Source organism: Rhipicephalus microplus, unplaced genomic scaffold (assembly GCF_043290135.1).
Source record: "Rhipicephalus microplus isolate Deutch F79 unplaced genomic scaffold, USDA_Rmic scaffold_12, whole genome shotgun sequence".
In the NCBI taxonomy this organism is placed as follows: Eukaryota; Metazoa; Arthropoda; class Arachnida; order Ixodida; family Ixodidae; genus Rhipicephalus; species Rhipicephalus microplus.
In genome coordinates this window covers 23326084-23340607 of record NW_027464585.1, presented here as the reverse complement: position 1 = coordinate 23340607, position 14524 = coordinate 23326084, and the positions used below count along the sequence as shown (strand labels likewise).

At 43.8% G+C, this 14524-nt stretch overlaps 1 protein-coding gene across 3 annotated transcripts in view; it reads left to right on the top strand.

Annotated features, from left to right (window-relative positions):
• The window catches only part of KrT95D (phosphofurin acidic cluster sorting protein KrT95D), a 296804-nt gene that overhangs the window by 183003 nt on the left and 99277 nt on the right, over positions 1-14524 (top strand). For all 3 annotated transcript variants that reach the window (XM_075882410.1, XM_037418020.2, XM_037418021.2), the window contains 2 exons: positions 3020-3062; positions 3829-3871. In XM_075882410.1, the coding sequence (XP_075738525.1) occupies positions 3020-3062; positions 3829-3871 (86 nt within the window). The remainder of the gene's footprint in view (positions 1-3019; positions 3063-3828; positions 3872-14524) is intronic.

Sequence of the window (14524 nt, the reverse complement as noted above, 5' to 3'; positions counted from 1 at the left end):
ACACAGTCTAGTCAGAGTTACTAGCCAAGAGGTCTGACTAATAATCATCACGGTGACTGCTGTCACAGCCCTCCCGAAGTGCATCATCGTCAGTTTCATTGAGTGCCTTCGAATGCCCCATTTATTCATGCCCCTCTTGACAGTGCTGGAAGAAAACGGATCCCACGATCGACACAGCAATATCTGAGGACCTAATCTTTTTTATATAATTGAAAAAGTCGTCTTCGATTGCGGGAAACTTGTATTAGCAAGCGCACACTTTTCTACTTTCTGCCGTAGCGAATGTTGCAGGTTTAAGAACTTTATGCTAATGCACTTGGTGACGGCACAGTTTGTGTCTCCTTCAGCAAATGTTGTAAGAACGAACAAGAATTTCATCATATAGTATACATATATAATTATTGTAGTCAACTGCAAGGCAACAATAAAAACGCAACGGATGAACGGCAAAACCTAAACTTCTGAACAACAATGCGTAACAGAGCGAACTCAGAGAGCCAGGGGAACAGTTGGCCTGATATGCCCTCGCATGCCTCTAGTGCAGAATGCTGTGCCGCGCACTTGCATTTTTATGGGGGAAGAAATGGGGGAGTTAAATAGAGGAAGGCTCCAGCATATCTGGCAACCCATTTCGGTGGATGTGTTCGATATTCTAGGGATCGTAGTTCGAGGAAAGTCTTTGGAAAAAAGGACTTGGCTCTCGCTGCTCGTTTCATGTAGGGCTAAGCTTGCTTGCTCACTGAAGGGCACGTTTGCCCAAAGCGTCCAAAGGTCCAACGTCTCTTCGTGTGCGTACCGACGAGCTGGCTCGGGTGAGTCGGGGAGTGCGAAATATGCGAGTAAATGCAGTAGACTCTCGATAATTCAAACTCTGACAATTCCTAGCTTCAAATAATTCAAACAAAATTGAATTTTTTGGTTGGCCCTTTATACTTTCAATGCATTTAAAAACCTCTTAATTCAAGGTCATCATTTGGTTAATTCATACTTTTTGCAGTTTCATACTAGAAAATATCTGCTGCTTTCCCACCATTTAAATATTTCTATGCGTATATCATCCTAACAGTGTAAAAATAACGAATAAGGGCCTTAGGCCTTTGAGGAAAAATGCTTTGATAGTAATCAAATGTTTCAAATGAAGCACATCTATGTACCCTGATGCTTCTCAACTGGTATAGGGAGGTTTGTGCTGAAGGCACATATAGCAAAAAAGCAGTTGGCAATTCACAGATTTCTTTAAAAGGTTTGATCAGCAGTGAATGGCCCATAAACTTGTGGACCTTACAACTCTTCTTTTTGTTCATTGGGTGCAGTTAGGGTTTGAAAACGCCTAAAAAATGTTTAAATGTGATAAAATGAATGCCTAATGATAATGTGTGGTGTACCCACAGGCATATAATTCAAACAAAATTCACAGGTTCCTTGGAGTTTGATGAGAGTATTCTTTTTGTAGTAAAGCTGGCCAAATACCAGAGGTGCACAAATTATGCAAGTAAATATAGTGGAGGCTCATCCACTGGTCAACTTAATGCACTGATGTGCTTTTATCTGTGCTACCCGGCGGGGTGACGTCACGCTAGCCAATCATTCTTCTTGCTTTTCATAAGACCACCTTCAATAAATGCGGGAGAGCATTTAGTCTCCGTCTTTGTGTCGTCGTCACTGTACACTCCGTCTCATCACTTGGCCTCTCCACCAGCCTGCCTCTGGGTTTACGCTGGCACTCCTAGCCTACACAACATGAATGTTTGGAGGGATTACCGAGTTGTGCTAAATTATGGTATAGACTCCTCAGAACTTAAGTGATCTTGTGGCTTGCATTGTTTTCACTTGAAAATACTGTGATGTGTTTTTTCTTACAGCCTCCGCATTTGAGCGTTCAGCTCAAATGCGTGTTTTCTGGCTCGGACCAAGAGCAAGCTTTACATTTTTGTAGGGTATTTGGTGGCACCCAGTCCGTTGTACTATTAATCAACTGCAACTGGTGTTTTTTTTTTTCAAACCTGTTGTCATTGATTTCACGACCATAGACTTATTAGTAAATTACAATTTCACAGTCCTAGCACACCACTCTTAGCGCCACACGTCGCTTGGTAAGCAAGGAAAGGTGCGAAAAGAAAATGCCAGTGGAGACGTCACCTTGAGATTCCCACACCAAACATTGTGATGTCATAGATTTTGTCTCTACCAGCTTCTACATAGCTTCTAACTGATAAAAATGAAGGACATTGTCATTTGTGAGTGCCATAAACCTAGCATACAAAGTTTCAAAAAAAATTGATCCAGCCAATGTCACAAAAATATGAGAAATACATCTTGAAATATTACCTATGGCAGATATTCCGGCATGAACTTTTAAAATGGTACTTAAACCTTTATTTTCTTCTCTAATAATGAATTATGATGGTCAGGCACCTCATAGTACAGCCTGTCAATCTACACGAAGTCGTTTTTTTTTTGTGCGTGTGTGTGTGTGTCCTTTTACTTTTGGCTACAAGTGGCGATATCATTGGGTCATGATCATGGCCAACGCTCTTGCGAGCCACAAGAATTGCATGAATGTCAGGGACTTGCTAAAAGCGCTGTGCATGGAAATTATCAAGACTGCAGGCTTGACAACAACTCTAGTGTGGATGTACAGCTTTCAATTAATTTTCGGAATTCTGCAAAAACAAGAAAGATGCAGCTTTGTCTATCTGGTAAACCAGTTTACTTCGATTAAAAACTAATGCGTATTTGAAATCAGCCTGAAAAAGCTGTTATTTATTCAGTTTCATTAGGTTTGGACATAAAATAGTACAGCAATCATCTCCACAATATCCCTTCTTGTCATTCGGGTGAGTTTTGTCACCACGCCAAGTCCCGATATTTGCCACGTTCTCGGTGCTCATCATGTGGAATTTTTCACAACGACAAATAGTATAAATTTGCTTGTTAAACTTAATTATTGAATCAGATATTGTTATGTATAAATTTGAAACGGGTATGTTTGCCTAATAGTTGTTTTTTTCTTTTCCAGCTCAGAAGATGAGTCCAACCAAGTGTTTGTGCCCTTTATTAGTGTAAGTAATGATGCTAATATCAGCATGGTTGTTAACAACACCAGAAGCACTAAGCAGATATGTCGCGCTTGTGCTCGTGAGGATGGTAATCTTTGACAGTGCTACATAAATAAACTTCAGTGGATGGTGCTTAACTATAATTGACGGTTACCCGATGTGATGGCGGTATTGTAGAAGTACATTTATAATGTGCACCTTCTTTGAGTCTTTTATCGAGTGACTGCCGTCAACATAGGACTAAAATTTGTGAGAGCATACGTTTTGTAACCAAATGGGGTTCAATTGGTTGTAGGGCGAACCGTACACACTGTATGAGTATTTTTGGTCATTATTATGAAAGAATTGCACAAAAGATTTTCGGCACTGAGAAAATAAATTCGTTACCTAGACTTAAAAAAAATTCGCACAGCATGCAAACCAAGTAGAAAGTTTTACTTACACCTGGAAAAAGTGCTCAAGGGTCCCATGCACGTGTTTCGCGAGTGCACGCTTTATAAAAGCGGCCTTACAACTCTTTGACGGAGCACAAACGTCGTGTTTGCAACTCGGGGAAGGCCATGAAAATGGCAAACTTGAAAACATTTGAGGCCCGAGTACTTCAAGATGAAGCCTTGACAGGGTAGGAAGGGGAGCTTTTCCAGAAGGACACATAAATTTAAATTTAATTGGGAAATTTGAGGGGGTGCTTCCTTGGAATTTTGCAGTATTTTTTAATGTGCCATGTGTATGTTTTTACAGTACAATGTTTTGTTGCCTTCGATTGCAGGACGTCAAGATTGGTGTTGCCGAAGGAGTAGGGGGAAGCTCGGGTAAGTGCAGATGGCCAACCAATGCTTTTAAAGAAGCCTTTTTGAGCATGATCAGAAAATCGGTAGCTGATCAGTAGTAGAGGCTCCTGGGAACAGGCTAGCACTGCACCTCGCCTTGAATTTACAATAAATTGTCAAAGTCAGTTTAAAATCACGCTGTCCTCTCTTGACAAATGATACCACAGGCTCAAAAATCACTGCGTCGCAGGCCAAGTATCAGCCATTGAGTTATTTGAGCATGGCACGCTCGACCATTCCTGAGGCCACCACAGTAGGCTGTCCACGCATGCAAGCACAATTGCACTGAAAAGCCGTACATTTGAGGAACGGAAGTGCTAATGGTCACGAGGCATGTAATGTACCTTCTTTCCCCGTGCTATCTCTCCCTGCTTAGTTTCCAGTTCTTTTGTCGGAACGAAAGCAGAGGGAACACAATTGCAGCGTGCGTCAAATTTTTGCAACTCAGCTGATACTGGGCTTATTCTAAATATTTTTGTGGTAGTTGGTCCGTGAGGCAATAAACTTTTTTAGTGAAGCTGTTACCTGGCTACTAGGAAAAGTGTTGCAGGACCCCTTCAAGTGACAAGCATGTACAGGAAGCATTGCTGCTAGGCCAACTTACTCACGTAACGTTGGCTTGGACTTGCGGCAACCCATCAATCTAGTGTCCAAGGGGTGAAAAATGCTAGCGATTGTTGAGTCCAGATGAGCACTTGTTTGTTGGTTTTCTGGACACACTTGTCCATCTGAGATAAGAACTTTGGGGAGCCTAGCACAGGTTATCAATCTTGCTCATGCATTGACACTCGTTAGTCTTAATGATGTCAGAACAGGGGAATCTATGTAGACAGCTGGGCAATAGGGAAAGTGTGCATGTTCATTTTCTCGCGTGTGCTGATTTTGCAGGTATTCGTAAATGCTCTATAGCCATGTCTTGTTGTATGTCACCTGTCTTGTATAGATAATGAAAGCCTTGTCAAACACCTATCAGGGAAAAAGGAGTCTACCGAAGCATGGCATGCCTATTTGAACTGTTTTTCTTTGCCTTTCTGTTGCATGCTGGCTTCTTCTTCCCTCCACGTGGGAAAGGGACCTTAAAGTACAGAGAAATTTTCCTTCTTGTTTTTTCTTGCCCAACACTCAGTGCAAAGAACAATGGGAACATGGCTAGAAAACAAGCACTCAAGTTCGACGCTGTGTTTTCTTGCTGTCGTTATTTGCACTGTGTGCTACACCAACATGCCCATAACACTGTTTTCCTGTTCTGCTAGTACTGCAAAAGCTCATGAATTCAGATTTCGCGGGACCAGAAAAAGTCTGAAATAAATAAATGCCGAATTGTTGAAAGTACATATCAAGAAAACAAATGCCTGTTACATCAGTGTACCTTCATTTGTTGATGAATGCACAAATCCTACACTTGTATTGCATAAGGGCAGTGCAAAAGCTGCTATATTTGTTATAATGCAGTTTCATTTCCTATGTGATCATGTCACAAGACTCCTGTGTTTAAGTAGCTTGACGCGTCCTCCGCACCTTGCTTCCTTTATTACCACCGCCACCATCATGTGCTTGTGATAGTAGTTTTTTTACTGGCAAAATGGACAGAAAGTGATTGCTCGTCCACCCTGATGTATCGGGCGAGTTTCATGTTTGCGTGCAGACTGTGGATGAAAGGTCTTCATTTTCAGCAGATTCCAACATGTTTTGTGACATTGCACCAGGTCAAGAAAAACCTGAGCATCAGTTTAGCATGTGTGTGAAACTGAAGTGTGTAACTGATGAAGGCAGCCATGTGGACATTGCTGCCCTGTTTCGGCTGTTCGTCACTTCGGATTTAACGCTTTTGCATCCAAGTATGCGTCCGAAAATGCACTGCCAAGGCAAACATTACTCCCTTGCAAGTGTGCCCCTTATTTTTGTTGAAAAGGAGAAAGCACTTGAAAGGATCACAGCAGCCAACACAAACTTTTGTTTACACGAAAACCGAAGGCATGTTTTGTGCGCAGTTGTGTGATATGTTCTTCGCTATTGATAATAAATATGTTCTGTGCTATATTATTCATTAATATTTTGCATATGATGCGTGTGCATCTGCGCAAATCTATTCCACAAGTTATCTTGCCTTTAAAATTTTGTGTTAGTGCTTCCATGTGCTTAGCAGCGCTACATTTCTGTGTACGCAGGCAACGACACTCATGCATGAAACGATGAAAGAAAACTTTGACTTCTGCCAGCATCAAGTGACCTAGACAAAAGTTGAAATTACCATCCAGAAACGACTGATCGATGAAAAACTCATTATGAACGATACATGAAAATAGGCATCTGACAGGCACACTTTCGAGGGCTGCATTTGCGTGCACCTGCATTTCGGCACACTCGCTGGCACTGGTATTTTATCAACTGCGCTGCCGCCGCACCAAAATCTCTACATCACCAATGCATCGCCTAAAATGCCGCTGTATATGAATGTTGCTTACATTAATAATGTATATTAAGGTAGGGTGTGCGAATATCGAAATTTTCGCATACAAATCGAATACGAATGCATAGCTTCGAATGCAAATCGAATATTGAATAAGAAAGAGGTGAAATTTTTTCCACCAGTAATCTTTCACTCAATCATATATTTATGTTGGAAACAGTGCAATTGTTATTGAAGTCAGTTATTACACTCAAAAATAAAAAAATGTCACCATCTGTACTTTATTGCCAGAACGCATAAGACTGTAATAGTTTAGCTTGTGACTGTGATGGGTTGGGTTCAATTCACAGGTTGAAAAAACCTCTGGGAACCTTTTTTATGCGGTAACATTTTATTACAAAAAAAAAAAAACAGCTTTCGTACATGCCATAATAACTAGCGAACATGAGGTTAATTGTTTGATTGTGTAACAGGTGTCACAGGGCCATGACAGGGCCGAAGACAGCACACTGTAGGTTGAGATCAAACTGTTTATTTGGGCGAACCTGTGCCATGTAAACGGAAAGTCTGATTACAGTAACAGTCTTGCACTGATAGGGGGAACGGAGCATCGGCCGTCAATCAACTGACAAACGGTGGAGCATGTCGGAATTTATATACTTGCCATCAAACATCAAGCGTTATCACTAATGGCAACGTAGGTTCCAGAATAATCTGAAAGGTTCATGCAGTGGCTGTAATCTTCACACAACGATCCACTACAGCCTCGAAGCTTGTTTTAATTGGTAAGCGCGGTTTGGCTGAGAATTGTGTACAGCTTATTGAGGTGATAAGAAAACTTGAGGAATGAACATGGCACAGGTAACACCCGTGTACTTCTTTCTAAGTGATTATTGCCGAAGTAAAGAGGCGTCTGATCGGCATTCCAGATTTGCCCAAGCAGGTAGCCGTTGTTGCGCCGCAAGTTTAGGACGAACCTCTGAAAACTGTAAAGCTTTTCATCGTACTTCTCCGCATAAGTTTTCGCATATGCATGTTCCCCTTCGGAGGGAAGAGCCTCGTCTCTTCATATAGTTAATTAGCCAGCACCTGCTCACTTTAAACTGGCTCCGCATTAGACCTTTTTCTAAGACTGATTGCATAGCCCACACTTGGGAGCAGTTCTGTCGTCACGGGCCGCTGTGCCGCTCGCTCCTCAAGCACATACTCGCCGAGCAGCTCTTTAATTTGCGGAAACCAACCCTGCTGTGGTCCACTGAAGCCTTTGCGTGAAGCTTTGCTGTCGACAATCTTCTGCTTTTGTTTCCGCCGGTCCCGCATGCACGTTTCGGGAACGACCGCGATGCGGCCCGATTTCCGTCCGTTTCTGCACACGCGATGACTTTTCTTTTAAAAGCGGCATCGTGGTGCACTCGAGTTTTTGGAGTCGGCCCTTCCACGTCGTCTATGCTAATGCACTACTAGATGACGAACTCCTCAGCACACGTACGAAGTGCCGCACATGGTAAACACATAGGCAGAAATAGCCGACGCACCATGCCGACGCACGTAGGGGGCGGCCATTTCGGATTTGCGATGGCAATAGATTGACCGTAATTTTTTTGTTCGTACTTGATTCTAACGCGCATGCGATTTATGAACTCACTTAACCGGAAAAAAGGTGCGCGTTAGATTCGAGTAATTACGGTAAGCACGCAATATACATGATTACTGATGTGTGATAAACAAAGACGCCCAAATGTGCCTTTTTGTTAATGGAGCCACAACTTCGGGCGGCGAGGGCACTTGATTGATTAAGATTGGTATTGTCACGATGACATGCCATCGCATTTGTCGGTAGCAGTCACCACGCTCCCATAAATTTCCATGCAAGAATCGCTGCACTCATGTTGAAGTCGTAGTAATCATTGTATCATCTACAGAGGCTCTTATCACAAATTAGCAAAAATCGTAAGTTTTTCACAGTGACACATGCAAATTGATATTTGTGACCATCGAATATTTGAGGAAGATTCGAGTTATTTCGAATGTTCAAAAGTTTTAAGTATGTGGTTATCGAATGGAATACGAATATTACAAGAGCAATATTCAGCGAATATTTGAAACTTCCAAATATTCACACACCCCTAATTTTAAAGGGCCACCCTCCAGGTTTGACTATTTTGAGCTGGCAAGCGCAATGCATAGACGAGGCGTTCATGATTACGTGTGCCAAAATTTGCAACGCTACGCGCCACGAAAATCGGTCAATTTTCAAGATGAACGCATCTCCCCATCCCTTCTGCCGGCGCGCGCCCAGAGAATGAGGGCATGACGTGCGCGTATGAATGGCCCTACGTACATGGCAATGCAGTGACGTTGGTCCTCTACGTAGACGACTCTGCTCTGACGTTACAAACAGTGGCACGTGACATGGCGAAAATTATTTAACACGGCATGCGAAGTTTATGTAATTTGTTGCTTGAGGAGAATAATAAAGCTCTAGATAAACAATGAGACACAATAAGAGAATGTGAGCGTCTTTTTTTTTTTTCATTTTTTTTCTCGTGAATTGCAACGAGATGCGGGGCCAATGTGTCGGCGTTTCGCATGCGTTCGTGTACCCGCAGTCAGCGCATCTAGCAGACAACTGCTGTGGAACACACCTGGGCGTTCGCGCACTCATTGTGCTCATCTATTCTACAGCGCCAGCGTTTTCGAACAATCCCGCAGAAACAGGCAAAAGACCACAAAATAACACTGGTCAACAAAGCAACGCCACTCGCGTGCTCGGGGGTTGGACTTTTTGGGCACGTCATGCGCACGTGACCTCTTGGTCGGATGCCTGAGAGGATGGGGAAGAGCTTTGGCTTGCGAAGGCTATGCGGAGGAGCGGCAAGGGTTTCGAGCTCGCCTCCTCTCATCCGCGTTTCGCGCCGCTTCAATAAACCCGTTCTCTCCGCTCGTGATGAACCGATTCAAAATATTTTTCTGGCAAAATGTTCCTCACCGGACACCCAGCAACTTCCACTGTCTAACTAAAATTTGGTATGGGGCCTGGTGAGTGGCCTTTAAGTAGGCTTGTGTGAATAGTGAACTTGAGGTGTGAAGCGAATTCAAAGTGAACAGTGATTATTCGAATAAATTAAAATTAAATTTGAATAGTATAATGTCACATATTTTATGGAAAAATGGGCATATTTGTTGTGATCCAACTAGCCTTCAAAAGTAAAGTAGTAAATTGGTCTAGTTGGTACAAGTTCCTGACAATCAGTGCAAGAAAAAAAAAAGGAACACGAAAATACAAGGAAGTGCACTTTCTTGTTTTTGTGTTGTGCACTTCCTTGCGTTTTCGTGTTCCTTTTTTATGTGTGTGTTGAGCAGGATCAACCTGCATAATATTTATATATATATAATTTTTATTTGAAACAAGACCTGCTCAAAAGTCAGTTCTTACAGATCAAAGGAAGTGGAAACAACATTGAAAATTGTAGCAGCATCTGAGGTTTGGTAGAATTCAAGTGATAACCTGTGAAATATGTTACGTTTTAAAATTTACTATACTTTGGGGTGCTTCTCATTAAATGAGTCAGTATGACAAGCTGTTAAACTTCAGGAAATGATCAATCGATGTAAAGGTAATACAGCTGAACCCCTTTGTAAGAGACACGTACCAGGTAGCAGTTTGTGCTTCTTCATCTGAGAGGTCTCTCATAAGCAGAGTACCATTTTTTTTTACTTCATATTTAGTTCATATGTCATGGTGGGCACATTACAGCTTAAATAAAGTCAAAAGAGGGCTACATAATGTTACAAAACATTTATTTTTCATGATTTGCTTTTAACCCTGTAGAATAAAGATGTATTTGCCAGCAGAGTGGAGCAAAGCAAACGTTTAATGATTCATACAGATGAGAAATGCATCTATGCCAATAAAACAGCCATTTCGGCACACCTTGTGCAAGCTCCCCTTTCGTTCGTGCCCACACTCCGTTTCGTCCATTCTTGAATAAATATTCAACATGCTCTGCGGCCTGAGGTGAACAGTGCGAGGGTATACCGTTATGAAAGAGTCGTACCTCAACAGCTTACAAGCGCACAATGAAGAAACACTACATGCCCTCGCTCAAACAGACTGACAGTCAAACCTCGTTATAAGGAAGTTAAAAGGGGAGTCGTAATTACTTGGTTATAACCATTAGTTTGTTTTAGCCAATATTCATTTCTACCGACAATTAGCCAGCAAGAAAGAATGTACAAGCCAACGAATATCATAGCAGCCCGTCGGGCAGAGAAAAACGGCTGTCCGAAGGCAAAAATAGCAAAATAACAAAGAACAATGCACTTTTTTACCGCCAAATGCAGCGCACCAGCTGGCAGATCACTTTAACAAAATCGTTCTTTAATATTATTGACTTTTGCCGACTCTTCCTCACGCGGATGACTGCTTTTCCAGCTACAGCAGCTATTTTGAGTCCGTCCTCGCCGTCATCGTAAACACCAAAGAAGCAGCACAGCAGCTCTGTCGCATCCAGCGCTTGCGCGGGCATCGGTACATCGGGTTTGCCAACATTAGGCTCACGGTGTCGACACATTCGTCACTGTCGTCATGCACGTCCATCACCGCGGGCACAATTTATGCATCTGACATAACTTCGGTCGTCACCGCATCAGCATCGGCACCAACGTACATGCGGAAAGTGTCGCAGTCAGGCACAACCCCGTTATCAAGGAAAGCGTTGACGACAGCAGGGCCTGGTCGCCCGCGATACCCAGCGATATCGCCGAAATCTTCGGCCACTTTTTTTTTTTTGACACCAGACTCAACGGCCTTTATATTGCCAACTTCTGCTCGATTGTTTATTTTTGCGCCTACATTTCCTGCTGCCGTTGTCCATCTCGTCTCTAGCAGCAGAAACGGAGAGAGTTTGCTCTTCCACAGCAAACGACAAGGAAGAAACTCACAATCTCCACTGCCCGGGCGCTGTGGGAGGCCCCAGCGCGGGACTGAAGGGGAGGAGGAGGTCAGCTGTGCAAGCAGGTAAACGAGTTCTACAGGAGAGGGGAGGTCGGCTGATGCGCACGTTCGCGCGAATTGCTGCGGGGGCGACTCCATTAGTTCCTGAAGAAAGGAGAGGCAGAGAGACTCGCTCCCAGAGGCGTGTTGGCAGGCCGCAGGCTGCTCCCAGGGAGCGCAAGGCGCGATTTTTGAATTACCGCAGCCGTTATAAGACGTAAATCGTCGCACGCTATGAGATATTAAATTGACATATACCAAAATGATCAGTAAATGCTCATTGCAGACAAAGAATGGTTCGTTATATATATTGTGAGAAAAGTTTTGCTTTGTTAAAAGGAGGTTTTTAATACATGTGCATCTATGGGAATTTTAAGGGGAATTACAATTGCTTTGTTATATCCATTAGTTTGTTATATTCCACTGCATTATAACAAGGTATTACTGTATTTACACTTGCTTAACAGCACAATAACTGGCCTGATCAGATCCTCTTTAGTAATTTCCGAAGACCTGGAGTGATGCACATGGTCACGCTGACGAGTTGCTCCTGGTACACTTGCTGCCCACTCGAAACCGGACACGCTTTGAGCATTTTCCGATTCCACGTTAACCGCGTTCACGGCCCTCACCACCCAAAACAAGCACAAATTTGGATTAAGTTGGTAAACAGACATAAGAATGGAGCGAGATAGCACTGGTGTTTTCTTGCTGTACCTTAGATGAGCATCCTCAAGACGTGTTTGTATCTTCAGGTGCACTCGTGGTTCATTAATAGGTCTGCAAGAGGTACTGACACCTTTTTTCACAGGCGTTTTTACTCTGCCATACAAATCTCCTGTATACAGAGACGGCTCTGAGCAAGTGTGACGCTCAGCAAATGTTGATAAGATATTTAATTTTGATATTAAAGTCAATTTTCTCGCAGCGTGCCTACCGACATCAACACTATCTTGACATCAGGCTACAGCTCTAATTCTTGTGACTTTACACACCAGTCGGGCCTAGTTTAGATGACATCAAGCACCAAAACACAAAAAATGACAGCTTGTGCGTCGCCTTCTGAATTGTTTGCTAGTTTCGCGCGGTGATGCGGTCACTGTCATGCAGTGTACCTGTGAAGCGAGCTAGTGGAGTTTGAAATAGTGTACGTGCTTGCGAACACAAAGTATACGCTTATCAGAGGGCAGAAGAATCGTTTAATTTCGAATTTGTGGTGTTGGCGCCAATATTTTGCCCAGTGAAGTCTTGCGCGAGTTAAATGGGGGACAGTAGGAGCAAGTTCCACCAATTCCCGTCTCATACGGCTGTCACAAACGAGTGCTCCGAAAAAGCGCGCGCCGCCGAATTCTAGCGACAGTAACTATACCAAGCGCAGAAGGGCGCCTCAAGGTCAACTATAAAAAAAAGAAAACAAGCATCCAAAGACTCCTTGGGCGCGCCATTTCTCTCCCTTCGGAAGCGTAGTTCGCCGACTAACCTCCTCACATTGGCAGCCGAGCAAGCCCTGGAAGGTTCTCGAGGGAAAGGGGCGTGTGATGCAGAGTTGCGTCATGTGTCGCGGACGACCCTCGAACCGTCTCTCACTTTCCCCAGCCTTCGCTGCGCATCGCGCTGACGGAAACCATGAGAATTTTCTGGAATCTAGCGCGGAAGGTATTTAACTGAGCAACGAAGAAGGGAGATCAGGAGAAGAAGGAATTTCCCGCCAGTGTGCGTAGGGTGTTTCCGCCGTGTCGTCGGCGAAGCCTTTGGTCTTCATTGACAAAGGAGGAGGAGAAGAAAGTTCGTGCCCGTGTGCGTAGGGAGAAGATGAAAGTTTTGAGCAAGTGTGCGTAGGGTCTTTCCGCCGTGTGGGCGAATCCTTTTGTCCTCAGTGACAAAGGAGGAGAAGAAGAGGATTTCCACCTGAGGGGTGAAGACTCGTGCTACAGGCAGGAGTGTGTGTCTACCGCCAGCGAGCGAAGGCACGTGGCAACAGCTGCGCGCAGGAAGCCAACGTGTTACCGGTGAAGAAGTTTGGTGCTTGGAGAGCGGCCAATTGAAGACGCGAGGTTTCCTGGAAGAGGAACTTCGGGGGCAGTGGAACGACAACAGCGCTGGACTTTGAGTGAGTGATTCTCAAAAGAGTATCATTCAGACTTTTGTTCCAAGGACTTTGTACTGAATAAGTTTTCGAACCCTTTAGTTTTAGGTGTCTTGGTTGTTCGACGCATGTGACTGCATTGTAGTGTGTATTGTTGTTTGCGTCCTTTGTTTCGAGTGTGGCTGATTGTACTGTGTAGTACGTTGTTTGATTGGTGACATATCGTATTTAACTATCGTCGAGTGTGCATATTTGTGTATCGTTTTGATCTGCCAATATTGGGAATATAATTTTGTTTTGTTTATCAACTCTCGGCTCTGACTTGTTCTTTGGGCTACAGCCCGCGTCCGCTGGCGCGCCATATAGGACCACTTCTAAATTGTCTACGCTTTCGTGGTGCGGTTCGGGGGGCCGATACTTCGGCCCTTGGAATTAGCCCGGCGATCGCCTCCCTAATTAACGGGACCTGTGACAACGGCCAAGCGGATTTGATCCAGCCAAGCCAGCCAAGCGGAGTTTACTCTGTTCGCTGCACTGCACTCCGGGCGCGTACACGCTTAATATGCAGTTGGTGACAGACTTCAGATTGCCAACAAAGAACATTGTGCCCCGCTGCCCTAACAGTTTTCACACATGTGGAAGAGGGTACATCACTAGAACGTGCGCATGCACATACTCCTGCCTGGTGGCACTGCTCATACCATGTCGTGACGTTAGGATACACTAAAGAATGAAACTAGCTTTTAAAAGCATGTTGCGCACTCGCGCTTACTGGCGCATTTACTACACTCCCGGAGGCTTGGCCTATCATTTGATGCAAAAAAAATGACAAGTGAAAAATTCCGTGTTAGTACTCCTTTCATTCTTCAAAGGAAATTTATGGGCCCTTTTGTTAGATTGATACAGTCCTCTTGCCCATCGGATCATTTTAGCTCTGGCTTTCTGGGTGTCGTGCCCAAATTATGAGTTGACGAACAGCAACTGCTCAGTCATTTGTCAAAGTCGAGTTCAGATACACCGATGAAAGTGTGACTTAGAATCGCCTATCTTTGTGGTGTACTTCCTCGTTGAATTGTCGAAGTGCGTCATTCTTGTTGTTGTTGTTTGTAACTCTTTCACAGATACCAACCTTGGGATGTGAGA